Source organism: Octopus sinensis, linkage group LG4 (assembly GCF_006345805.1).
Source record: "Octopus sinensis linkage group LG4, ASM634580v1, whole genome shotgun sequence".
In the NCBI taxonomy this organism is placed as follows: Eukaryota; Metazoa; Mollusca; class Cephalopoda; order Octopoda; family Octopodidae; genus Octopus; species Octopus sinensis.
The window spans coordinates 131,219,597-131,247,193 of NC_043000.1; the positions used below are offsets into that span (position 1 = coordinate 131,219,597).

Here is a 27,597-nt window from a genome sequence, read left to right on the forward strand (position 1 = left end):
GCTTCCTAACGTGTCCGCTAGAGTTTACTACAGCTCTAACAATGATTTTTTTTTTGTCTTTTGGCGCGCTTCGTTCTGAGACTTTCGAGCAGTATAAAGTTAGTACGTCATAAATACTAAACAGAGAGCTTTGGCATAGAGCAGAGAAAGCATTGACAGACACTGTTAGGAGTTAACCGACAAGAACAGCGGACAGCAGCTGACAGCACAAAGGCAATGGACAGTTACTAGCCTTGAATAACTGCATTCCAGCTAGAACATCTTCAAATGGTATAAATGCTAATGAGTCAATCTGTCCACAGAACGGACGAAAGTCCTCACTCTCGTTGTGGTGGTTGGTGAGGACAAGGTCCTGTATTTTTCTCCAGATACTCAGAGTCAGGTGGTAGAAACAACTTTGTGTGAGTGTTTCTGGTCCAAAAACATTGTTGATAGCTTGGATGATTGCCTACTCGAAGTCAACAATTATGATGGTTGTTGGGTTTAGGAAGAGTTCAATCTCGTGGCAACGATCCATGTATCTTGTGTTTTAATCTAAGGACAAGCAAAAACAATAGAAACTGCAGTATTACTAATTGGGACGCGTATTACATAAAGCTGTAGAAAGCCTAGTGGAGCCATCCATCAGCCATGTATCAGCAGAAGCAAATAACCGCAGTGATTCATTAGAACCAAACGCAATGATGCAGTTGTCGGTGTCTGGTCCATTATCGAAGAACAAAAATGGTTTGGGTTCGGGAGCTGTAGTAGTTGTCCATTCTCCAGTAAGTTTCAGATCCTTGAGTCTTTCTGGTACTTGTGGATAGAGTTTTCATCTTTGGTTACGCTAAGTTCTCCTTATGATGTCCTCATTCGGAAGTAACGCCTTTCCTTCGGTTGATAAGTCATCCAGGTTATTGCTGTAAATCTGGTTGGGTTTATCTTCTGTTTCTGCTGTTTTTCTCTTCATGTTGTTGACGCATTTTGTGGCTGAAGTAGCTGCAGAACCAGGAGCGTGGTTGTGGTCATTAGCTGATACAGGATCAGTCCCCTTCCTTCTCGAGCCAAGTCTGACTCATAAGGGCCGGTTTCCCGGTTTCCTTGGCGTATAGGTCCCCCACCTGGATGGGACACCGGTCCGTCGCAGGTAAGCTGCAAGATGCAGGAGGAAAGAGTGAGAGAAAGTTGTGGCGAAAGAGTCAGCAGAAGTTCGCCATTACCTTCTGCCGGAGCCGCACGGAGCTTAGGTGCTTCGCTCATAAACACACATATCACTCGGTCTGAGATTCGAACCTGCGATCCCTCGACCGCGAGTCCGCTGCTCTAACCACTAGGCCATGTGCCTTCACAACAGGATCAGTTATATCAAGGTTGGTGGTTATGGTGCCTTTACAAAAAGATGTTCACTTAACACATCTCCATCTGATTGTAGTTGATCTTCCAATCTGTTTTGTGTACATGCGTCTTTGGAAGCAAATCTCTTTTCCTTTATTACTCGCTATGACTTCCATGATGGGGTTATGGTAGAGACACTGAGATAAATAGTACCCAGAGTTACTGATTTCGTATTTATTTTGTTAAGGAGTCATTGGGACAGCTTAATGTACGTTCCAAAGTTCATCAAGTTGTCCCAGTATACGTTCCAAAGTTCTGGATGAAATCTTGCTTATTGTGCTATTTTTACCGTGCCATTTTTACCTGTGCCATTTTTACCGTGCTATTTTTACCTAAATTCAGATATATACATATGTATGTATGTATGTATGTATGTATGTATGTATGTATGTATGTATGTATGTATTATGTCAGGTCACTTTCTAGTGCAACAGGTAACATGTAACCCAGTACAACCTATTTCTTTATTACCCACAAGGGGCTGAACATAGAGGGGACAAACATGGACAGACATAGGTATTAAGTCGATTATATCGACCCCAGTGCTTAACTGGTACTTAATTTATCGACCTCGAAAGGATGAAAGGCAAAGTCGACCTCGGCGGAATTTGAACTCACAACGTAACGGCAGACGAAATACCGCTAAGCATTTCGCCCGACGTGCTAACGATTCTGCTAGCTCGCCGCCTTTATCGGGTTGTAACCCAGTACAACCTGTTGCATGGTCGGGCCGTCGGCGACTAAACCGGCAACCCCACCAAGCTTGCTTGGTGAAGATGGTGGTTATTGGACACCCTGCGGGATGAAAAACAAAACCCGTCAAAGGGCGTAGGAACTCTTGAGAGGCAACGGCCATCCGATAAATGTGTATTTTTTCTTTCTCTTACGGCTTAAGGCTGTATCATGCACGGGGACATAGAAATAATCGGACTGAATACCCGATCGCGCGGTTAAACCGTTGGGAGTGAAGGACTCCTAGCCTTTGTTAGGGCATCCTTCTAGGAGAAGGTAACTCAGGTAACTGGGATAACTCCGACATAAAACCTGCGGCTCAGTGGTTACCGATGATGTTGACTTGTTCTTCTTTTCGGATTATGGCTGCTGTTGCTTAGTGAGTGGGATTGACTCAGTGCACAGCCTTTCTTCACTTTAAAAAAATCTTCTTGCACAGGCATTGCACGATAACAACATTGTTCATGATTGTTGATGGTGCTGTGAGTCTCAACTGAATGGCTGGCTGTAGCCTTAAAAAGCAAATAAAAGTCACATTCGATCACAGCACCAATAACAGTTAAGCTTCGTGCAATGGCCATACTCGATAACGAGGGGGCAGCCATCATGTATTATGTATGTATGCGTGTATGTATGTACATGGAGATACACGCATACATTCACACACATCTTTCTTTTTTTACCTTTTTACTTTTTTCAGTCATTAGACTGCAATCATGCTGGAGCATCGCCTTGAAATTTTTAATCGAATGAATCGACCCCAGCACTTATTTGTGAAGCCTGGTACTTATTCCATCGGCCACTTTTACCGAACCGCCAAGTTACGGGGACGTAAATACCCCAACACCCGTTATCAAGTGGTGATGGTGGGGGGACAAATACAAACACACACATAGATATATATACATATATACAAGAGGGGATTATTTCAGTTTCCGTCTGTCAAATTCACTCACAAAGCTTTGGTCAGCCTGAAGATATAGTAGAAGACACTTGCCCAAGGTACCACGCAGTGGGACTGAACCTGAAACCATATGCTTGGGAAGTAAGATTCTCACCACAGCCACTCTTGCGCCTACTTATATACTACTAGCAGTTAAGCCCGGTTTCACCCGGTCTTTTTGGAGGATATGGCTGTTATCGTTTTTGGTTATATAACAGTGTTTCTCAACCTTTTCATTTCGGTTCCCCTGTTTCAAATGGAGCCTTCCTGACACCCCCACCTTGTCAGAAAACAGCTTCAGGAGTGAAGAATGAATTTGTACGTAGTCTGTTTCTGAGAGCTATTCTATTGGACTTCTGTCTTATCATTAAAACATTGATTTATGAACAAAGAAAGAAATTATACATTAATCCCTATTTTTGTAAGCAGTTGTATCTATAGAAATTTTATTTGCAGAGAGCAATTGAAAGAAGATATATAAAATGAACGTGTGTGTGTGTATGTGTGTGGGGATGGGGATGCGCGTGCGCGTGTGTGTGTGAGAGAGAAAGAGAGTGAGAAAGAGAGAGAGTGAGTGAGTGAAGGTGTGTGTCGTGATGATTGACGTATTTGTACGTAGTCTGTTTCTGAGAGCTATTGTAGTGGACCTCTGTCTAATCATTAATACATTCATTTAATTATGAACATGGAAAGAAATTATACATCAATCCCTATTTTTGTAAGCAGTTGTATCCGTAAAAATTTTATTTGCAGAGAGCAGAAATTGAAAGAAGATATATGAAATGGACGTGTGTGTGTGTGTGTGTGTGTGTGTATGTGTGTGTGTGTGTGTGTGTGTGTGTGTATGTTTATGATAGTTGATTTATGGAAAAGGTTATGTTAAATTTTTGAAATGCAAGTATGTGAATGAAAATTAAGTTCAGACCTCTACATGGTACCTAGATCTGGTAGAAATAGCGGCCAAATCTCCCTCAAAGCACCCTACTGTCTTAATCCGACAATTCTGCCTATGATATAGTTTGAATGAGAAACTGTAACTAAAGATTAAGATTATTAACCCCACAAAGATGTGAAAAAAGAGAGACAGCATAGCGAAAGTTTTGCCTGACTGTCATCCTGTACTCCCCTTGTTGCTAGCGAAATGGTATATGCTGGCAGTATGAGCAACTGGTTGTTTTAATGGCGAAACAAACAAGAGAATTCCATTACAAAAAGCTTTAATCGATTTTCTCGATAATTCCGGGGGCTATGAAAAAATACACACCGCATTCCAATCTATACACCCGTCTCCACAGGTGTGCCATTTTTCAGGCGAATCCACTCAGCCGTTTGGCTGTGAACCTCAAGACAAGAAAGAATACAACAATCGCCCACGTCTAATTTATATTCTAGACTAGCAGCTAAGCCCGGTTTCACCCGGTCTGTTTGGATGATGTGGCTGTGATCGTTTTCGGTTAGGCATAATCTATAACAGCGTTTGTCAACCTTATCATTTCAGGTCCCCTATTTAGATTGGGGCCTCCAGCTATATGAAAATTTCCTGACCCCACCCCGTCAGAAAACAGCTCCTAAGCAACTGGTTGTTTTAATGGCAAAAGAAAGAGGGAAATTCCATTAGAAAAGTTTTAATCGATTTTCTCGGTAAGTATGGGGGGGGGTAGGGAAAAAATACAAACTGCATTCCAATCTATGCACCTGTCTCCACATGTGTGCCATTTTTCATGCAAATCCACCCGGCCGTTTGGCTGTGAACCTCAAGACAAGAAAGACTACAACGATCGCCCATGTCCAATTTATATTATAGACTAGCAGTATCGCCCGGCGTTGCTCGGTTTTGTAAGGGAAATAACTATATAAGCATTTTTAGAGATGTAACGTATAATAGCCATCTCAATAAGGCTAACCACAAAGGGAGGGGGGTTGTAGCTTTTTACGTTCTGAGATTTAATAATAAATTTTTAGAGAGTTACTTCCCTTATATATGCCAAAAATGCATTAAAAATGGAAAAAATTATGGTAAATTTTTTTAAAATCGTAGACTCATCGTAGACGCGCGCTAATATCCAGAAGGGCTCGATATGAATCACGACTATAAGATACTCGGTTTTGGTTAAACTGCACCGCAAAATGTGGGAGTAGTTAGGAATCTAAATCGTAGGAGACAGACAGCACACAACCTTACTTTTATATATAAAGATTACATAAACGCAACTCTGTGCAAAGTAACATTTGCTTTTCTGTCCATTTTATTTAAATTCTGCCACCAGGAAATTGATAAATTTACACACACACACACACACACACACACAAATTGTATTGCTGCTAGGGATATAGTTCAAATTTCTCTTATAAAATGACATAACACGATGAGTATGCCTATTTGTGTGCACACTCAAAAGAGTATACATATGTATATGTCTTTGTCTATGTTTGTGGAGAAGGGTGTATAAATACAAATGTTACGTGTGTTTTAGCGCGGATGGGAATGTTTGAATAGTATGATAGGAGGTTTATCATTAAATCTTTCCTGAAATGAGTTTCCGTTTTATTTTCACAGGTGTTATTTTGCACACGGAATCTTTGTATTCAATCCTTTGAGATTTTGAAACTTCAGTTTTAATAAATGTAATGAATGTAGTAATCCTATTGTGTGATGTCACATATCCATACGTACAAACACGCACAAGATTAAACATACACCCAAATGATTTATACATTGCATTTGTGTATATAGTTGTATAATTGTGCACGTATGTGTTTGTAGCTGCAGGTATATTTGCAAGTATGTACTTAGTTATCAGAATAACAGTTACAGTCCATTATCCTGGCTACACTGTGTGTGTATGTGTGTATTTGTGTATCATCATCATCATCATTATAATGTATATGTGTGTGTGTGTGTACCATAGTAAGCACATAAATGTGAAATAAGGTGGAGAAAATAGTACTCAAATACCGGAGGTAGAGTAATATGCTTTATTAGTAAAGCTGCAAAGACATCACAAAAACTAGACAAAATCTGTCCGATGAATGGGAATGTGAAACTCTGAGTAACAGTTTCTGTGATGTCTTTGCAGCTTTATTAATAAAGTGTGTGTGTGTGTGTGTGTGTGTGTGTGTGGTCAATCCAAACATGAACAAGCAAGAAAAAGCAACAACGCAAGTGTTATTGGCCACTCAGGAAAAGAAAGAGGATTTCACATTTCGAGCACAGCTCTTCATCAGAAATATAGAAAAAGTCCAAAAAGGGAAGACGGAGAAAGAAAATCGCCAACGATACACACAATACAAATCAGTTAGAGGTTATGTTTGCCTCATGAAGGACTGGTGCCATCCAAGGAAATACTAGTTCAATATCTAATATTTCGTGGGGAATTGATTTCATTAAAATAATAGGTTTGCATATAAACAGTAGTTTATATTCATACAAAGGAAAAAGTAGAAAATGCAGACTTTGAAGTTAGTAAGAGTTTACTATCAGCAACAAATCGATCATTATGCCTTACAGCTGTTTCAATTATATACAGTGAAATTTATCAAATATTAAATTCATATTTCTGAGCATAACCTTTTCAGAGGGAAAAAATATACCCTTAGATAATAAACTCTTATCAACTTCAAAATCTCAATTTTCCTTTTTCCTATATGTATGTATATATGTATATATATATATTGTTATATATATATATATATATATATATATATATATATATATATATATATATATATATATATATATACATACATACATACATATATATATATATAATATATATATATATATATATATATATATATATATATATATATATATTGTTTTATGTATATATATTGCTTCTCTCCTTTTGTTTTTTTCTGTGTCCCCTTTCTGTAGAAGAGCGTAGGCCCGAAACGTAAAAGACTTTTTCTATTCCTGAGCGTTATACTAATACATCTGTTTGTTTTGTACAGCACCTGTCTTCGTCTTTTGTTTTTTTCATAAACTCTCCCTATATATATGTGTGTGTGTGTGTGGTGTGTGTGTGTGTGTGTGTGTGTGTGTGTATGTATGTATGGATGTATGTATGTATGTATAATTACATACATAATTATAACAAGGGATCGGCTTTATGCCTCACCACGCACTGCAAGAAATGGACGCTAAAGCCCCTACTACCACCTTAAAATCTCCAAGAATAACACACTATATTGTAGGTGAGCAAAATAAAAAATAATCAACAAGGCTGGTTAACTGCGTACAAGATCATGTCTCAAGCTTAAAATAAAAATATTTTACTTACTGCTCTCATCAGCGACAGTATTCCAAAGCATAAGTTTACAAGTATCTCAAAATATGCATGCGATCGGCGACATCGCATGACCAATATCCATCCAGACTCGTAAAAATATACTGCCAAGTAGAATTCACACCTTTCTTTTATATACCCACATGTAGTGTGTTAAGATCTGAGAGCAGTAAGTAAAATATTTTAATTTTAAGCTTGAAACCCGATCTTGCACGCAGCTAACCAACCTTGTTGATTTATTATTTTATTGTGTGTGTGTGTGTGTGTGTGTGTATGTGTGTGTGTGTGTGTGTGTGTGTGTGTGTGTGTGTGTGTGTGTGTGTGTGACAGAGAGAGAAAATGAAAACGGAGAAATTGAGATATAGACATCAATTTATGATAACATATTTAATTCCAAACAAAAACAAACTCTTAGCACCTATAGCTGTTTCCATGCCCAATTAATTCAATTTGAGAAACTAAAATAGATTCAATTAAATTGTGTGAAAAGTCTGGCTGCATACACGTTAGCATATATATGTCAGGTGCATACAATTGACAACATAGTTAATTAAGATTTATTCAGTCAGTTCTATTCAACACAGGTTTACACGTGGAATTAGCAGAATCATTATTAACTTTAGTTTTGGCCGATAAAGTTGAACTGAAAAACCCTACAACGAGGCATGAATTGCACAAAGCCGTCTTGCAGTCTTGGGAAGAGCTATCTGAGCGGAAAATTCGTGTATGTATTCAACATCAAACTCGTGTTCGGCGTCAAATAGTTGATTGTCGTGGTGGTAACAGATTCGTGTAATAAATTTTGGGTTTATTTTTGTTTCATAATATATATTTTTTCGGATGCAGTCAGACTTTTCACACAGAGGATAGTTTCCTATTGAATATAGCTAATTGGACAGTTCGCCAGGGGAAGAATTTGATAGAAAGGTGCTACATTCCAATATGTTAGCAGATACTTGGTAGCCTCATATATGTGTGTTTTTGCATCCAATGTATTTAAAAAGCCCTTACTTAAGTATATGTATAAGTAAATTTGCTTATCCATCAAAGCGAAGCAAACATCTATGGTTTTTTACTTATAAACTGGATAATACTGGGGAACTTGGATGCTGACATCCCTTTAAGAGGATTTTATATCTATGATTTAATTAAATTTAAACTACAGAAGTAGATTAATATAAGACTCCACCAGTAAAATGGAGAAACTTGAGGGTGACATTTCTATGAAGGACATTTCAATTCCACCTAAAAAGGAGTACATTATGGATCTAATACATAAAACAGCTGAATTTATCCATAGACTCAGATGAGAAGCATTTTACTTTGACAAGAAAAACCCATAGATAACAAAACCAAAGAGACTCATTTATTCTTTTTTACTTGTTTCAGTCATTTGACTGCGGCCATGCTGGAGCACAGCCTTTAGTCAAGGCAATCGACCTCAGGACTTATTCTTTGGAAGCCTAGTACTTATTCTATCGGTCTCTTTTGCCGACCCGCTAAGTTACGGGGACGTAAACACACTGCCATCGGTTGTCAAGCGATGTTGGGGGACAAACACACACACACACACACACACACACACACACACACACATATATATATATATATACACATATATATAAGACGGGCTTCTTTCAGTTTCCGTCTACCAAATCCACTCACAAGGCTTTGGTCGGCCCGGAGCTATAGTAGAAGACACTTGCCCAAAGTGCCACGCAATGGGATTGAACCCGGAACCATGTGGTTGGTAAGTAAGCTACTTACCACACAGCTACTCCTGCGCCTAATAGACTGGTCAACTATTAGAAATTGTTAGGACTAAAAGATACCCACCATCAAATAGTCATCTTGCATGTTTTGAGGACGAATTGTGGAAAGTTATTAAAAATGTTGAATTAAGAAATATCCCCACAAAGGAAATGAGCACACGAGGAAGCTTAAATCTATGGTATCGGACCTTAAAAGTAAAAATGGGATAACCGTACATTCGGACAAGACTAGTAATTTGTATAAACTGGAAATAAATTACTATCATGAACTATTAAAAAAGGAAATTACTAAAAGTTATAAAATAACCCAAAAAATTGTATTACGAACTACCAACTTAATATCCAGAAAGATAATGAAGAATTACAAATCGGATGACAGAACCGAACTTTTCGTTCCTAAAAGACCTAGATTTATTTAAAGGACCACAAATACAATTTTTATGGCAACCCTAAAGTAAGATCGATTTGCCCAGGGAAATTTGACTTGGGTAGACTAAGTAAGGCTATTTTAGATACGTATATACCGGTCGTTAAAAAAAATTTGGTCTGGTACCAACGAAGTAATAAATTGGTATAATGGTATTAAATACAAATTGATATTGATAGTTATTACTCTTCTATTAACCAAGTAGTTTTAAACATTATTGATGAACATTAATTTTAGAATATCATTGGCAATATCATATAACACTGGAAGCAGAAACAGCTGTTAGATGGGATGCAGTCTATTTGTATTGAATTAAAAAATAATGATTGATGTAAGTCAATTGTTGTTGAGCAATATTTCTCCATTTTCTATTTACTTTATATATATACATTTCTGATATATGGACATATTGAACATATAATAATATACGATTATAGAAAAAAGAAACAAATGCTGTACTCATAGATTTACAGAAATTTATTCTTTCGTGAGTGTGTGTGTGTGTGTGTGTGTGTGTGTGTGTGTGTGTGTGTGTGTGCGTGCGTGATCGCATGTATGTGTGTGGTCATAATCTCCGTCCTTTTCTTTATTATCGATTGGAGCCAACTCGCTGCTGTCTGTGAGCTGCTGTTCTGGAACAACCTCTGGGTTCAACAATGTTTGTTGATCGCTGATCTTTGTGTATCTGAAACGAAGTCAAATATTTACTTGTTAAAACAATTGGATTTCAATGAATAACTGTTCATAATTAAACAGTGTAACACTTTCCGTCTCTCACATCGTCCCTGTCCGTTTATCTGTCTATCTGTTTGTCTGTCCGTCTGTCCCTCTCTCCCCCTCCTACACATATATATGTATATATATATATATGTGCGTTTATGTGTGCGTGTATGTATGTATGCATATGTGTGTGTGTCCATATATATATGTATACATACAGTCATCTCGACATGTTAGACTGTTGAACTCTGCACAGTTTCTCTCTCTCCGTTTTTTTCATTTTCTCGCCATTTTTTTTTTTTATCTTAATCCTTTCTGTCGAAGAGCGTAGGCTTGAAACGTAAAAGCTTTTACGTTTCAAGCCTACGCTCTTCGACAGAAAGGATTAAGATAAAAAAAAAAAATGGCTAGAAAATGAAAAAAACGGAGAGAGAGAAACTGTGCAGAGTTCAACAGTCTAACATGTCGAGATGACTGTATGTATACATATATATATGGACACACACACATATGCATACATACATACACGCACACATAAACGCACATATATATATATATAATATATATATATATATATATATATATATATATATATATATATCAAAGTTGTAAGGAATTTGACTGAGGAGAGAAGGCCACAAATAGCCCGTCCTTGTTTTGTCCTGTCCGTCTTCGTATCGTCTATCTGTCCGGATGTATTATCGTCGTCTGTTACGTTCTTGTTCCATTTTTTGTGTATGTATAGATATATTGATACCGATACAATGTACATTGGTTTAAATGTCTCTTGTTGTAGTTTTAGTAAGGTTAGAGTTTAATCCTGCCTTTAAATAATGTGGTTATTTAGCTTTGATTTTATATTACACTCCGGAAGAGTTAATAGAGTTGTCACTGTTTGAAAGTGTTTGAAAGTTGCGGTTTCTTTGATTTGTTTGTTCCCAAACAACACTTATTTTAGTGCTGTTGACACCACCAGATTGGATGGTACTGCCCAGATGTCGAAACCATAATGATATCCGACCCCAGGACTTATTCTTTGTAAACCTAGTACTAAGCTACGGGGACACAAACACACCAGCATCGGTTGTTGGGGGACAAACACAGACACACAAACATATACACACATGTACATATATATATACGATGGGCTTCTTTCAGTCTCCGTCTACCAAATCCACTTAAAGGATTTGGTCAGCCCGAGGCTATAGTAGAAGACACTTGCCCAAGCTGCCACGCAGTGGGACTGAACCCGGAACCATGTGGTTGGTAAGCAAGCTTCTTACCACACAGCCACTCCTACGCCTAGTAATAATATATGTACAGTAATAATATATTAAAATTACAATAACCTAAGACAGTTATAACTGCTTCTCCTAAAAAAGTATCAAAACTTCTGGAATGTATCTTGTACATATGTATGTATGCATGCATGTATGTATGTATGTATGTATGTATGTATGTATGTATGTATGTATGTATGTATGTATGTATGTATGTATGTATGCATGCATGTATGTATGCATGCATGTATGTATGTATGCATGCATGTATGTATGTATGTATGTATGTATGTATGTATGTATGTATGTATGTATGCATGCATGCATGCATGCATGTATGTATGTATGTATGTATGTATGTATGTATGTATGTATGTATGTATGCATGCATGTATGTATGTATGTATGTATGTATGTATGTATGTATGTATGTATGAATGTATGTATGTATGCATGCATGTATGTATGTATGCCTGTATGTATGTATGTATGTATGTATGTATGTATGCATGCATGTATGTATGTATGTATGTATGTATGTATGTATGTATGTATGAATGTATGTATGTATGCATGCATGTATGTATGTATGAATGTATGTATGTATGTATGTATGTATGTATGTATGTATGTATGTATGTATGTATGTATGTATGCGTATCACGCGCGCGTGCTCTCCTTTCGGCATTGCATTTGATTGGCAAGTGACTTAATCTGAGCCCATTGAAGCTGTGAGTTAAAATAGAATCAATAACATTTGTAGAAAGAGCCATCTAAAAACACAAAAAATTGTTTTATTCTCCTCGCATATATTTCGGGGACACCCCGTGAAGTAAATTAAAAATAAACATAACGACTTTTGTGCTTTTAGTTGTTTAAAATGGCTCTTCCACGATGTAATTTCTTCATATTTACTCTTTACTCTTTACTCTTTTACTTGTTTCAGTCATTTGACTGCGGCCATGCTGGAGCACCGCCTTTAGTCGATCAAATCGACCCCGGGACTTATTCTTTGTAAGCCCAGTACTTATTCTATCGGTCTCTTTTGCCGAACCCCTATGTAACGGGGACATAAACACACCAGCATCGGTTGTCAAGCAATGCTAAGGGGACAAACACAGACACACAAACATACACACACACACATATATATATATATACATATATACGACAGGCTTCTTTCAGTTTCCGTCTACCAAATCCACTCACAAGGCTTTGGTCGGCCAGAGGCTATAGCAGAAGACACTTGCCCAAGATGCCACGCAGTGGGACTGAACCTGGAACCATGTGGTTGGTTAGCAAGCTACTTACCACACAGCCACTCTTGCGCCTATTCTTGATTTTAATCACAGTTTATTTACCCAGTCGTCTTTGAAGCCCCACCTTTTCTTGCCCTGGATTATAACCATCCACTTCAATGGGATGCTTTGTTCTTCGCTTTTGAGAGTGGTAACGCTGTATCGTCACGAATATGAGAAGTTCACAATCTTGACGGTTTTTCCCGTGATGTGTGAAGTGAGAAGTCTTAGCATTACATTATTGTTGGCTAGCTCGTGTTACGTAATTTTTGGGCCAGTTCATTCACTTCTTTCTTAATAACTCGGATCTTTTCCTTTTGAAAGCCAGACGGAGCAAATAATTTCAACTCAATACAGAGAATACGATTGGTTAAAATTCGCAGATTTAAACTACGTTTAAACTTATAAAATACATTTTTGTCAAAAAAACTAGTTGAAATTATTGTTTTCTTTTGACTCATTCTACCAGTATACGAAGTTTCAAATTATTTAGTTAACTAGAAAAATCTGAAAAATCTGGCTTTCAAAAAGAAAAGATCCAATAAGTCTAATAGAGTGAATTATCTGACGAATTATTTCTACATCTTGTCATGATGTCCTTTGTCATCATCATCATCATCATCATCATCATCGTTTAACGTCCGTTTTCCATGCTAGCATGGGTTGGACTGTTCGACCGGGGTCTGGGAAGCCAGGAGACTGCACCAGGCTCCAGTCTGATCTAGCAGTGTTTCTACAGCTGGATGTCCTTCAGTGGAATTTGAACTCAGAACGTAACGGCAGACGAAATACCTATTTCTTTACTACCCACAAGGGGCTAAACACAGAGAGGACAAACAAGGACAGACAAACGGATTAAGTCGATTATATCGACCCCAGTGCGTAACTGGTACTTATTTAATCGACCCCGAAAGGATGAAAGGCAAAGTCGACCTCGGCAGAATTTGAACTCAGAACGTTGCGGCAGACGAAATACCTATTTCTATTTCTTTATTACCCACAAGGGGCTAAACACAGAGAGGACAAACAAGGAAAGACAAACGGATTAAGTCGATTATATCGACCCCAGTGCGTAACTGGTACTTATTTAATCGACCCCGAAAGGATGCAAGGCAAAATCGACCTCGGCGGAATTTGAACTCAGAACGTAGCGGCAGACGAAATACCGCTAAGCATTTCACCCGTTGTGCTAATCTTTCTGCCCGCTCACAGACTTATTTTCAATGTTAAATGTTATGTACAATATATTAATGATAATCTTCTACTCTGAGTACTGCAACACGGATAATGTTTCATAGTAGGGGCTTTACGGATTTTCATTATTTTATAGCTTTTTTTATTTCTTCTTTTCCTACTTTTGCTTGAGAATCCACTTTCTGATATTATTTCTAAGTTGTTTGGGAATTTAATGTTAAGATCTTGTTCGAAATAATCATTGCATTATTGAAATACCTCAGCTGTATTTATGTTACCGCTTTTATTCATGATTGCACTGAACGCCTTTTTTCTGTCCTTTCCTTCCGTTTCACAGACAAACTTAAAAAGGTTAGACTATTATTTATGTTCTAGAAGTTCTGTTTTGTCTTATACGCTTTAGTTCTTTTGCATTTTTACCGCTTTGTCCAGTTCTTTGTATCGCTCGGCTTTGACAATGTCGTTCTCAGTTGTTCAACATATACGTTCTATACAGCTCTTAGCCTTTGTTCCCAACATGTCTCTATTTCTGGTGGTAGACTCGTCAATTGTTTTCGAGTTTTCAAGCTGACATGTCTTCTGTTATTTTGTTAGTTATTATTACTTGGAAAGAAGTTTATATACAAACTTTCTTGTCTATATATACTTCGCCTATATACACACACGAAGCACATGATATATATACATGCATACATACATACGTGCATGCATCTATGTATGTATGTATGTATGTATCTATCTATCTATCTATCTATCTATCTATCTATCTATCTATCTATCTATCTATCTATCTATCTATCTATCTATCTATCTATTTATCTATCTATCTATCTACACACTCATATATATAGAGAGAAAGAGAGAAAAATAGGAAGAGAGAGAGAGAGAATGAGAGAAACTTTACTCTAGCCTGTTATCGTGACTGAATTTTTTTCAATAACAGAGAAATGGAAATCATATAAAATCCAACAGAATTACCTATCAGACAAGCAAAGGACAGACTATAAAAATCCTATTATTTCAGTAATCTCTATTTGAACATACAAGGAGAAACAACGCCCTCTAGACGTTTTTTTTTTCCTTCTACGTTTATGTTCAAAATCTGTGTGTATGTGTTGGCGCAAGAGTAGCTGTGTGGTAAGGATGTTGCTTTTCAGCTACATGGTTTCGGGTTCAGTTCCACTGTGTGGCACCTTAGGCAGAGATGTCTTTTACTATAGCCCCGGTCTGACTAAAGCCTTGTGAGTGGATTTGTTTCACGGAAAGTGAAAAAAGCCCGTCGAGTGTATATATTTTCTTTTATTGCAGTCATTTGACTGCGGCCATGCTGGAGTACCACATTTAGTCAAACAAATCTACCCGATGACTTATTCTTTGTAAGCCTAGTACTTATTCTAACAGTCTATTTTGCCAAACAGTTAAGTTACGGGGACGTAAACACACCAGCATCGGTTGTCAAGGGATGTTGGGGGACAAACAGACACACAAATACATACATACATACATACATACATACATACATACATACATACATACATATATATATACATATATACATATATATATATATATATTATATATATATATAATATATATATATATATATATATATATATATATATATATATATATATATATATATATATGGGCTTCTTTCAGTTTCTGTCTACCAAATCCATTTTCAAGGCTTTGGTCGGCCCGAGGATATAGTAGAATACACTTGTCTAAGGTGCCACACTGTGGAACTGTCGCCGAAACCATGTGGTTGGGAAGCAAGCTTCTTGCCACATAGCCACTTCTGTGCCTATATTCTTTTATTCTTTTATTTGTTTCAGTCATTTGACTGCGACCATGCAGGAGCACCACCTTTAGTCGAACAAATCGACCTTAGGACTTATTCTTCGTAAGCCAAGTACTTATTCTATCGTTCTTCTTTGCCGAAACGGTTAAATTACAGGGACGTAAACACACCAACATCGACTGTCAAGTGATGGTGGACACACACACATATATGTATACGACGGGCTTCTTTCATGTTTCCATCTACCATATCTACTCACAAGGCTTTGGTCAGCCCAAGGCTATAGTAAAAGACACTTGCCTAATGTGCCATGCAGTGGGACTGAACTCGGAGCCATGTGATTGGGAAGCAACCACTCCTATCTAGGATATTTTTATAAGATAGATGGAGCTTATATCGTGATCGTTGCCAGAGCAGCTAACTGGCTTCCGTGCCGGTGGCATGTAAAAAGCACCATTCAAGCGTGATTGTTACCAGTATCGCCTTACTGGCACTTGTGCTGGTGACACGTGAAAAAACATTCGAGCGAGGTCGTTGCCAGTGCCGCTGGACGGGCTCCTGTGCAGGTGGCACGTAAAAAACACCATTTGAGCGTGGCCGTTGCCAGTACCGCCTGACTGGCCCTCGTGTTGGTGGCATGTAAAAGCATCCACTATACTCTCGTAGTGGTTGACGTTAGGTAGGGCATTCAGCTGTAGAAACTCTGCAAATCAAGATTGGAGCCTGGAGCAGCCATCTGGTTCGCTAGTCCTCAGTCAAATCATCCAACCCATGCTAGTATGGAAAGCAGATGTTAAACGATGATGATGATAATGATGATGATATATATAGGGTGTGACAGGTAAATTATGACCATTTAAATATCTTTATCATTATTGGTATAACTTGAGAAAAGCAAACACTGCAAATTTTATGTTTATGCCAATTTATTGTGAGGTGTGTAGCATTTATTTCAGTTCAATTTGACTGCCATTTGCTTTCTTTACCAGTTCAATCCATTTCCGAAATGATGCGCATGCCTTAACTATTTCTTCCTTTTTCATTTTACTGAATGTTCGCTTGATCGAAACCTTTAGTGAAGACACACTGTTGTGAGAATTTGCATTAGACATTGCTTCAACTGTGCCGCTTAGGCAAAAATTACAGAAATTCAAATCCGGAGAGCGAGAAAGTCAGATATATTTTGGGGCAAGCATGGGCAATTCCTTCTTCAAAAATTCTTGCACTCTTTTCGAAGAATGGGCGGCCACGGAGTCCTGTACGAACATGACTCGACTTGTATCATAATGATTCCTAATCCAAGGCAACAAAGCTTATTTTAAGATTTTGAGACACTCTGTTGTGTTGATTTTAAGACCCACTTCAATAAAATTGGGAGACATCAATTTTCCATCACTTTCAACAGCTCCAAAGACCATATCATTTTGCATACATGCACACAAACTTCAAAGGTACCACTTGCCGCTTCAAACTAACAAGGTCACTGGCTCTGACAATGTTAGTGTCTGTAACGCAGCTAGGATGTTGTTGTTGTTGTTGTTGTTGTTAAGCAACAAGACGGGTAAGGGTGATTAGGTGATGATCTAGGGCTTAAGGGCGGAAGACCCCAGACCTTGGGAAAAAACATTTGGTCGTCTTGTTGTAGTCGAGGGCTCTTCGTTGACGCCCGACACCACTGGGAGGTGGCCCTCGAAGTCGCTGGAAATGGAGATCTCCAGGTCCAAATTCTTGAACGGCCAGCTAGGGTGGGGAAGGTGCAATCCACCCCGGACAGCGCTTTTTTGGTGCGGAACTTTTAGGTCCACTGTATAAGCATGTATAGACTTGAGATTCCACAGGGAGATTCAAGGGCATCCACGGGCAGCGCACTATCTACCTACGTCACTGGTTAGGGTAGGTCAATAACCTCATATCGTAAAGGCATTGCTATTGTTTGGTTTGACGATCAAAGCTCCAAGCTATACATGGATAACAGGGTAAGTATTGAATGCCATATGCAATCTTCAATATTTAAACTGATTGGTTGAACCGAATAAATAAACTATCGAACACAGATAGATTGAGCAATCTCCCCTAAGGAAAGACAATAGATGTTGGTTGATCTTTTTCATCATTGATCGATGGTATTGCAAATAATAACTTAACCACCATCGCTGCGCTTTGGCTGATTCCAGATGCTAATGAAGAGTAACCGCACATATCTTCCTTATGGTCCCTCTCTTTGTAGGTGTTTACTCCTATGGAGAGCTTTTTTTTTTAAACGCTCAATAAATTATAGTACAAAGCATCGGGGGTTTCTTATGTCAGTGAGCATGGTGTATACTGGTCGAATCTCACATTCTTGTCGTTCAGATTGAACTCGGAACCATGTGATTGGGAAGCAAGCTTCTTATTTCTTTATTGCCCACAAGGGGCTAAACACAGAGGGGACAAACAAGGACAGACAAAGGGATTAGGTCGATTACATCGACTCCAGTGCATAACTGGTACTTAATTTATCGGCCCCAAAAGGTTGAAAGGCAAAGTCGACCTCGGCAGAATTTGAACTCAGAACGTAATGGCAGCCGAAATACTGCTAAGCATTTCGCCCGGCGTGCTAACGTTTCTGCCAGCTTCTTACCACACAGCCATGCCAGCGCTGACAATAAAATCTATCCTTCACTTTTTTATTGCCCACTAGATATATGTCTAGCACGAAATTTATAGTTATAATGAGCAAAATAATGAAGTTCAATGATATACCGTGATTTAAAGTTCACGGGTATAAAGAAAAAGAGAAAATGAGTAATGCTGACATCCACACCTAAGTCCAAATAAAAGCCATAAAAAATGAAAGGGCGACATTACGTCGAATCTAAGCACAACAAGTATTTTAGTGTGTTATCGTTTGCATTTAATGTGTCAGGCATTTCTTTCTGTGGGTGTGAAAGCTCGATACATTTAGAAGCAAAACCATTACAATTGTCAATACGTACGCAGGATTCACGGTATTTCGGATTTGCTTAATAAGGAAAACACAATGAAGCATTATTCCTCGCAAGCATTTTATAGTTAGCTAGGGTGTATAAGTTCTATAAATAGGTGTTGTTACAATGATGGCATGAAATACGTGACACGAATTAGTGTAAATCTGATTACAGGCAACATGTAACGCTTTTATTGTTCCTATATAGCGTGGTAAGTTGGTAGAAATGTTAGAACAACTTGCCAGTTTTTAGCTACTGCCTTTTGTACTCAGAATTCAAATCTTGTCGAGGTCATCTTTGATTTTTATTTTTCTGATGTCGATTTAATTGATTATTGTGTCTTCCCGTATTACTACTAAACATTTTGGGTGTGGTGACACAAAGAACAGTAGAAGAGACGAGGTACAAACAGGTGTGTTAATATGAAATTGTGCACACGGGAAATAGCAATAAAATAAGTTCGAAAAAATGTCCTGAATAGAAGGGACAGCCACCTGGGGCCAATTAAGGAATCTCCTAATTCAAAGACCACCTTGAATACTAAAGGAAAGGATCTTCTCTCAGCCATCATTCTCTGGCCTAGAGTACGTCCAATTTTAGGGAAAAGATAATTCTGTAAAGTCATTGGATATTCCAAGGTAAGGAAGCATCTTTCACAGGTGAGAGGGTAGTCTTACAAGAGTTGCGGTGCTGAGTGAATGTTGCACAATTTTCGGGGAAGGTTAACTTTTTTCCAGGCATTGTACGTCCTAATTTTTTTGTCACTTCAGTTATTATCCTAACTATAATGAATATATGTGTGAGACTATGTGTTTGTTTGGTCATCTAAATGTATCTTTTTGTAGTGGTGGTTTATGTCACACTCCAACCTCAAAACATGTCAGTATAATTTCATCTCCCACATCAACCTAAGCGACATATCTGTTCCAACGAAATAAATGAGAGCCTTTGATGTTTCTCCACATAAAACTAAAGATTTACCACCAGTGGGTTTTTTACGTATTGGATTTTCCGTAGGTATTCACTTGTACATAAATATAACAATACAGAGCTGTATTGTGAAGCATTTGTTTAACTCTGTCTGTCTGTATGTATCTCTCTTCTATTTTTTAATAATCATATATCTTCCACAGAGGATGGAGCCAGTTTCCAACAAAGATACAAGGCCCCCATCTTTGGGATGTAGTTAACACAAACAAATTCACATGTGGAGGCACATGGCCTAGTGGTTAGAGCAGCAGACTCGCGGTCGAGGAATCACGGGTTCGAATCTCAGACCAGGCGATGTGTGTGTTTATGAGTGAAACACCTAAGCTCCACGTGGCTCCGGCAGAAAGTAATGGCGAACTTCTGCTGACTCTTTAGCCACAACTTTCTCTCACTCTTTCCTCCTGCATCTTGAAGCTCACCTGAGATGGACCGGAGTCCCGTCCAGGTGAGGAACCTACATGTCAAGGAAACCGGGAAACCGGACCTATGAGCCAGGCGTGGCTCGAGAAGGAACAAACAAAATGTGTGCATATATATGTCTGTATGTACATTACTTGTGAAACAGCGATTTAAAACAAGTCATGTCCCTTCTAATGTCATGCTAATAAGGAAAACTTTACGCAGTCATTTGACATCACAACGTACTCTCTCTCTCTCTCCTCTCTCTCTCTCTCTCTCTCTCTTTACTCTTTTACTTGTTTCAGTCATTTGACTGTGGCCATGCTGGAGCACCGCCTTTAGTCAAGCAGATCGAAGGACTTATTCTTTGTAAGCCTAGTACTTATTCTGTCGGTCTCTTTTGCCGAACCGCTAAGTTACGGGCATGTAAACACACCAGCATCGGTTGTCAAGCGATGTTGGGTAGACACACACAAACACACACACATACACATATATATACATATATACGATGGGCTTCTTTCAGTTTCCGTCTACCAAATCCACTCACAAGGCTTTGGTCAGCCCGAGGCTATTAGTAGAAGACACTTGCCCAAGGTGCCACGCAGTGGGACTGAACCCAGAACCCTGTGGTTCGTAAGCAAGCTACTTAATACACAGCCACTCCTACGCCTATTCTGAAAAACAGAAAGGACATAATTGAATAATGTAATCCTAGACACACAAGTCCTCTGGTACGATACAAAGCACTCAAATAGAGAATAAATGCACCAGTATCAATATTTTATGTTGCTGAGTCAGATGTGTAGAGTTCTTCAGTTCAAGCTTTTCTAAGGTAGAAAATATAAGCGTAATCTTTATATATAAAAGTGAAGTTGCGTGTCTGTCTCCTACGATTTAGATTCCTAACTACTCCCACATTTTGCGGTGCAGTTTAACCAAAACCGGGTATCTGATAGTCGTGATTCATATCGAGCCCTTCTGGGTATTAGCGCGCGTCTACGATGAGTCTACGATTTTAAAAATAATTTACCATTATTTTTTTCCATTTTAATGCATTTTTTCGCTATTATATATTTACCATCATTTTTTCCCATTTTTAATGCATTTTTTTGCTATTTTTTGGCTATAACTCTCTAAAAATGCTTACAAACCCGAGCAACGCCGGGCGATACTGCTAGTATTCACTAAAATGTGAAGTAATAAGTAGAATATTAAATGAACTGATTTTGTCTTTGATAACAGCAAAAGAGTTGGATGATTAACAAGCGACCTTTGAATTGTAAGAAAACGTGTATCTAATATATAATTTGCATTTTTTAACTATTGTAAATCTGAGACTTTTGTGCATAGGTAAGAAAAGAAAAAAATGTTATGTATTTGGGTGTTTTGCATATTATAGTATTTATATTGATTCATAGTATTTTTCTCGTTAACTCTTAGACCACTGACGTAAGTATCAACAATGGTCTTCGATATTTTTATGACTCCGAAAAGGAACTCACCAAGAGTTGATTGGAATTTGCTGTTTGACCTAGAAACACCCTACCCACTTAGCCAGTAAATAGACTGCCTGATGACTTCTTAATCGCCCACGTCCGAACAAAAGAAATTACACTTGAAGCGCCTGCTTTGTCAATGATGTCTTTTCCTCTTTCACATCACTCTAATGTCCTATATCACTTTGGCGAGCTGGCAGAAACGTTAGCACGCCGGGCGAAATGCGTAGCCGTATTTCGTCTGCCGCTACGTTCTGAGTTCAAATTCTGCCGAGGTCGACTTTGCCTTTCATCCTTTCGGGGTCGATAAATTAAGTACCAGTTACGCACTGGGATCGATGTAATCGACTTAATCCGTTTGTCTGTCCTTGTTTGTCCCCTCTGTGTTTAGCCCCTTGTGGGTAGTAAAGAAATATATATCACTTTCCATGCATCACCCACTCTGCCATTTTATACTTACAGACTCCATAACCAAAGGTAGAGTCATCTCCACACCGCGTACAAAGCCATGTTTTGCTTCATTGAGTTCAACCATGAGATCAGCCTTTTCTTTTTTCCATTCTTCATTGTTGCTAATTAACTGATAAAACAAAGACAGAAAATCTAAGATTAGCATGAAATTTCTTCAGATAAACAAGAAGAAGGAATTCGACTAATCATATATGGTTTCAAAAGGCGGTGAGCTGGTAGAAACGTTAGCACGCCGGGCGAAATTCGTCTGTCGTTACGTTCCAAGTTCAAATTCTGCCGAGGTCGACTTTGCCTTTCATCCTTTTGGGGTCGATAAATTAAGTACCAGTTACGCACTGGGGTCGATGTAGTCGACTTAATCCCTTTGTCTGTCCTTGTTTGTCCCCTCTGTGTTTAGCCCCTTGTGGGTAGTAAAGAAATATATATGGTTTCAAGTTTCACTCTTGGTAATAGCGATTTTATCCTTAATTCTTTTTATAAATTCAAAGTTATGCTTCAGAACAAAATCGACAAATAAATTATGAAATTATATGTCATAAAATAAAAAAAGATTATTGGTAATCTGAATATAAATGCTGAAAAATGCTATAAATTACCAAACCTTTTAACCCTAATTTGATAAGATAATCCTCGATCATAACCATGCTTTGCAACAGGGATCTTCAAAGCTATTCAGTCAACTCAGGGGATTGTTTGTCCCCTAACCATTAAGGGATAATTTGAATGTTTAAGTCGAAAGCAGACATTCATATAAGAAATGAAAATAATACAATCAAATACAATTCACTAATATATAATTATATATAATTAGTTTTTTATTGCCTAATCCATATTGTTTACTAAAACATAATGATATCATTATAATTTATCATTAGTTGCAATCATCAAATGGTGAAACCGTGTATGTTTCTATATGAATAAACTGAGATTTTCTTCCCTCAGATTCTCCAATTCTTTTTGGTGGAGTTTTGGAATAGTCATCCCTTGAAGTCCTATACTGCATGGGAAATGGAAAGGGTACAGAAATGGGAGGAAGAATGTAAAAAAATTGAAATTTTGGGAAAAAGATTGTATCAAGTAGTTATGACAAGACTTGATGGCAATTTATATACATATTTATTATTACAATTGTACAGGGCTTCTTGAAAAACAGATGATATCAAATTATAAGAATGTCATATTTATAGAAGCTGAAATCTTATGGGTTAAACTGATTGCTGCCAAAACAAATGGCATTGATTTTTCTTCATCTCCGGATTCGTAATTAGCTGTGAAAATAGCTATTAGGGGAATCGTGCTGGTTTGAGTATTTATCTGTGAAAATAGCTTGGAAAGAGAATTTGTCAAGGAAAGTCAGAACTGTCTCTGATATATTGCACCAAAATTGGCTTCTTATAGAGCCACCACTACAGGAATTTTCTGGGATTATCACTTGAACACACAACCCTCATTGGTTGAAAATGGGGTTTGTACATAATAGACACATGAATCTCATGCAATCAAACATGTAAAATGAAAATGAAATCAACTGCCATAAGGCTTTTTCCAGAATCATAATTTCCATTGTTGTCCTGTAACATTTTAAACTATCTTGGCCCTGCCTCAAGGTATCACATAGTTCAGTGCTAAGTTTCTTAGATATAAGAAAGTGTCTAATAAGCAATGAACAGTATGTGCATGGAAGAATATCATTTTCTCCCTCCAGCTAACTACTACTGGTACACCATAAGGAGTTACTGCTGTAATATCCTAGAGGAATATAATTGCTTCAAATAGTCCTCCAGACATTGCAAAATTGTCACCTTTTTCATATTACCTTTCAGATACATAGCAAACAAAAATCTACTAAGGACTATAATATACCAACTACTAAAAGTTGACTTATCAAGTTCACTGAAAAACTATCCACAAGGCAAGGCTTTCTCTCTATCATCAGCTATCTCGTCAATATCTTGCATTGGTTTTTCACTTAGTGGCATATATTCTAGATCAGATTGAGAGACTTTCTTCCGTAATGTAAAATAGACATACAGTCACTTAGAAAAGAAATGAAGGAAAGGAGGGTGCAAATTGCTGAATATTTTTTTTATTTATCATTTAGGCTGTTGTAAGGATACAGGAGTTGGTGGAATGTGTACTTGAACGTTTGCCTGTTATCAGCATGATTTATAGGTTTGTAAAGTGTGTGAGGATTTTCACCGGAGCAGTTTACCAGGACTGTCAGTTACAGCAAAGATTTTCACAAAAACATGCAAAGTTTTCATTTTTCTCAGCCATTGCATAACATAGTTCATAATAGTTTCAGCCACTTCAGTTACTTGTATTATGGCCTTCTCATCGATGGTATACTATTGGTTTTGCTATATTAAGATACTATATGATACGTGCCCAATATAAGGTACCTTACATTAGGTACCTTATTGATACCTTACATTAGGTCAATCAATAAAATCAAAGCATGTCCTCTCAATTTTTGCAATTATTACTAAGATATGTGACAAAATAAAACAAGATCTTGGCGAATGAAAACAAAAGTGAGAAATCATGCTGTGTGGGATGGTGGTAAGTAAAGAAAGGAATTGCAGCCAAGGGAAAGAGAAAAGAAGACTGAGAGTGGAGTAGTGTGAGAGAGTTAGCTGTCTTGGTAAGGGTGTGGGTGTGAGTGTGAGGAAACTAAGACCAGAAGTATTCAGGTAAAAGTAAAGAGGGATTAACCTGTTCTTCAAGGGCTGCAATCTTCAGTTCATTTTCTTTGATGATGTCATACAATTCAAATTTCTCTTGATCGGCTGACTTTGATAACAATTCTTGATTCAGTTCATCCTGAAAATAGAATAAATACTAAAGTTTCTCTCGGTCAACTGAATGATTTATACTTGACATGATGTAATTCTTTGTTTCTTTTTATGGTTTCAGTCATTGACCAGTGGCCAAGCTGGGGCACAACCACTTAGTCATATCAAGTCCAGTCTTTATTTCAGTTTCATCATCATCATCATCATCATCATCATCATCATCATTATCATCATTTAACGTCCGCTTTCCATGCTAGCATGGGTTGGACGATTTGACTGAGGGCTGGCGAACCAGATGGCTGCACCAGGCTCCAATCTTGATTCTTGATCTGGCAGAGTTTCTGCAGCTGGATGCCCTTCCTAACGCCAACCACTCCGAGAGTGTGGTGGGTGCTTTTACGTGCCACCGGCACGGAGGCCAGTTAGGCGGTACTGGCAACAACCTCGCTCGAAGGCAGCTAAATTTTATATTTTTTGCAAAAAGGGGTATAACTTGCTGCATCAATTTTACACACACACATATACTTGAATACACTTACACACATACATATATAAACAATTATGGGCTTTTGCATAGTTTTCCTCTTTTGAATTTCACTCTTAAGACATTTTCCTAAAGTGGCTCACAGTAGTATTGAACCTAGAACCATGTGATTGTGAAGGAGACTTCTTAACTACATTCTTGGAGACGAAAAGCAGGATGGTGCACAAAACCTTTTACCTACCCGGAGTTTATCACATTCTTCAGCTAACTGTTTATTTCTCAACTTCAATGAACTGCTCTGCCGCAGTTTTTCGTTGCCTGCAATTGAAAGAACATTAATTTCTGTAAAGATTTCACCATGACCACCACCACTTTCAGTTATTAATACCATCAGCATTGCCACAATTACTACTGCTACTATCACCAAAAATACAAATTATTGCAGAACTTCCTAAGAACATCAAAAAACTCTCATTTCTTCAACTTTTGAAATCAGTAATATCACTCAATGATATTGATTTCTGATTCCTTATTGCAGAAATGATATTTTGATGATATTTATTTGAGCTAAAGATATTATCACCTCAGCCTAAGTAATTTCTATGAGTAATGAAGAAAATTTCTTATTGATGCTATCTGCATGAAAAATAACAGTCAAGTTTGAGTAATGCTTAATGTAGGGAAGAAGAGGGTATAATTGATAATACTTATGTAGCAAGGAGACAAAAACATTACCTTAATGAGTAATGTTATTTTAATCTGATTTTGGCAAGTATGGGTAACTCAGTACAAAGTTCATCATCATCATCATCATCATCATCATTGTATATAATCCATTCTCCATGTTAGCATGGGTTAGACTGTTTAACAAGACTCAGTGAGCTGCAGGGCTGTGCCTAGCTCCAGTGTCAGCTTTGGTGCATTTTCTTTGGCTTCGAAGCCCTTCCTAACACCAACCACCTTACAGTGTAAACTAGGTGTTTTTTTTTTATGTACCATCTGCACTAGTGAAGCTGCTATGTAATTTGTAAGACATAAAAGGAATGGGAAATACCACCCCATGATGAAGCGGGTCTGATTATCTGGGAGGGGTTGGTGGCTTTGTTCTAAATGCTGAGTGATTGAAGTATGATAGAGCGATAAGCACAGGTGTCTTGCTCTGTACTTAAAATGGTCCTAAACTTAACCTTATAAATACCATTTCCTTGTTATGTCTGATAAGCGAAGTTGTTAAATGTTGATTTAACTTTTTCTGAATATTCAAAGGATGTTACAAACTAAGCTTCACTGAGGAAGATTGATTAGACCAAAACATTTCTAGAGTTGTTACTATAACTACCAAAAATTAGATACACTACTCCTGACTTTAAAATATTTTAACTGAAATTTTAGTGTCCTCTCCCTTGGCTCCTGTGAGAATAATTTTCATTAACACTTGTGAAGTTTCTTCTCTTTCATCATCATCATCATCATCGTTTAATGTCTGCTTTCCATGCTAGCATGGGTTGGACGATTTGACTGAGGTCTGGCGAACCAGATGGCTGCATCATGCTCCAATCTGATTTGGCAGAGTTTCTACAACTGGATGCCCTTCTTAACGCCAACCACTCTGAGAGTGTAGTGGCTGCTTTTATGTGCCACCGGCACGAGGGCCAGTCAGGCGGTACTGGCAATGGCCACACTCAAATGGTGCATTTTACGTGCTACCTGCACAGGAGTCAGTCCAGTGGCACTGGCAACGACCTCGCTTGAAGGTTTTTTTCACGTGCCACCAGCACAAGTGCTAGTAAGGCAATGCAGGTAATGGTCACGCTTGAATGGTGTTTTTAATGTGCCATCGGCACGGAGGCCAGCTTGTTGCTCTGGCAACGATCTCACTCATATGGTACTCTTAGAGCTCCACTAGCACGGATGCCAGTCATCGGATTTGATTTTGATTTCAATTTCACTTGCCTCAACAGGTCTTCGCAAGCAGAATTTAGTGTTCAATGAAGGAAAGGCAAGCATTATTGGACTGGTTACGCCCCTCTTTATAGTTATAATCCAAATCCATTTAAAATTAATTCTGGCTCACTATATATGATAGTGTCCACTGAAATGTATATTTTCATGCAAATCATTCGACCAAAGGCAGTGCTCCAGCATGGCTGCAGTTAAAATGACTGA

General features: G+C 38.0%; 1 protein-coding gene across 3 annotated transcripts in view; it reads right to left on the reverse strand.

The window, feature by feature from the left end:
• Positions 1 to 10,027: 10,027 nt before the first annotated feature.
• Positions 10,028 to 27,597, reverse strand: part of LOC115210185 (coiled-coil domain-containing protein 33-like) — a 42,380-nt gene continuing 24,810 nt past the window's right edge. For all 3 annotated transcript variants that reach the window (XM_029778640.2, XM_029778639.2, XM_036502487.1), the window contains exons 6-9: positions 25,673 to 25,749; positions 24,868 to 24,975; positions 22,142 to 22,261; positions 10,028 to 10,219 (exon numbers count right to left, since the gene is read on the reverse strand). In XM_029778640.2, coding sequence (XP_029634500.1) covers positions 10,124 to 10,219; positions 22,142 to 22,261; positions 24,868 to 24,975; positions 25,673 to 25,749 — 401 coding nt within the window. In that variant the 3' untranslated portion in view covers positions 10,028 to 10,123. The remainder of the gene's footprint in view (positions 10,220 to 22,141; positions 22,262 to 24,867; positions 24,976 to 25,672; positions 25,750 to 27,597) is intronic.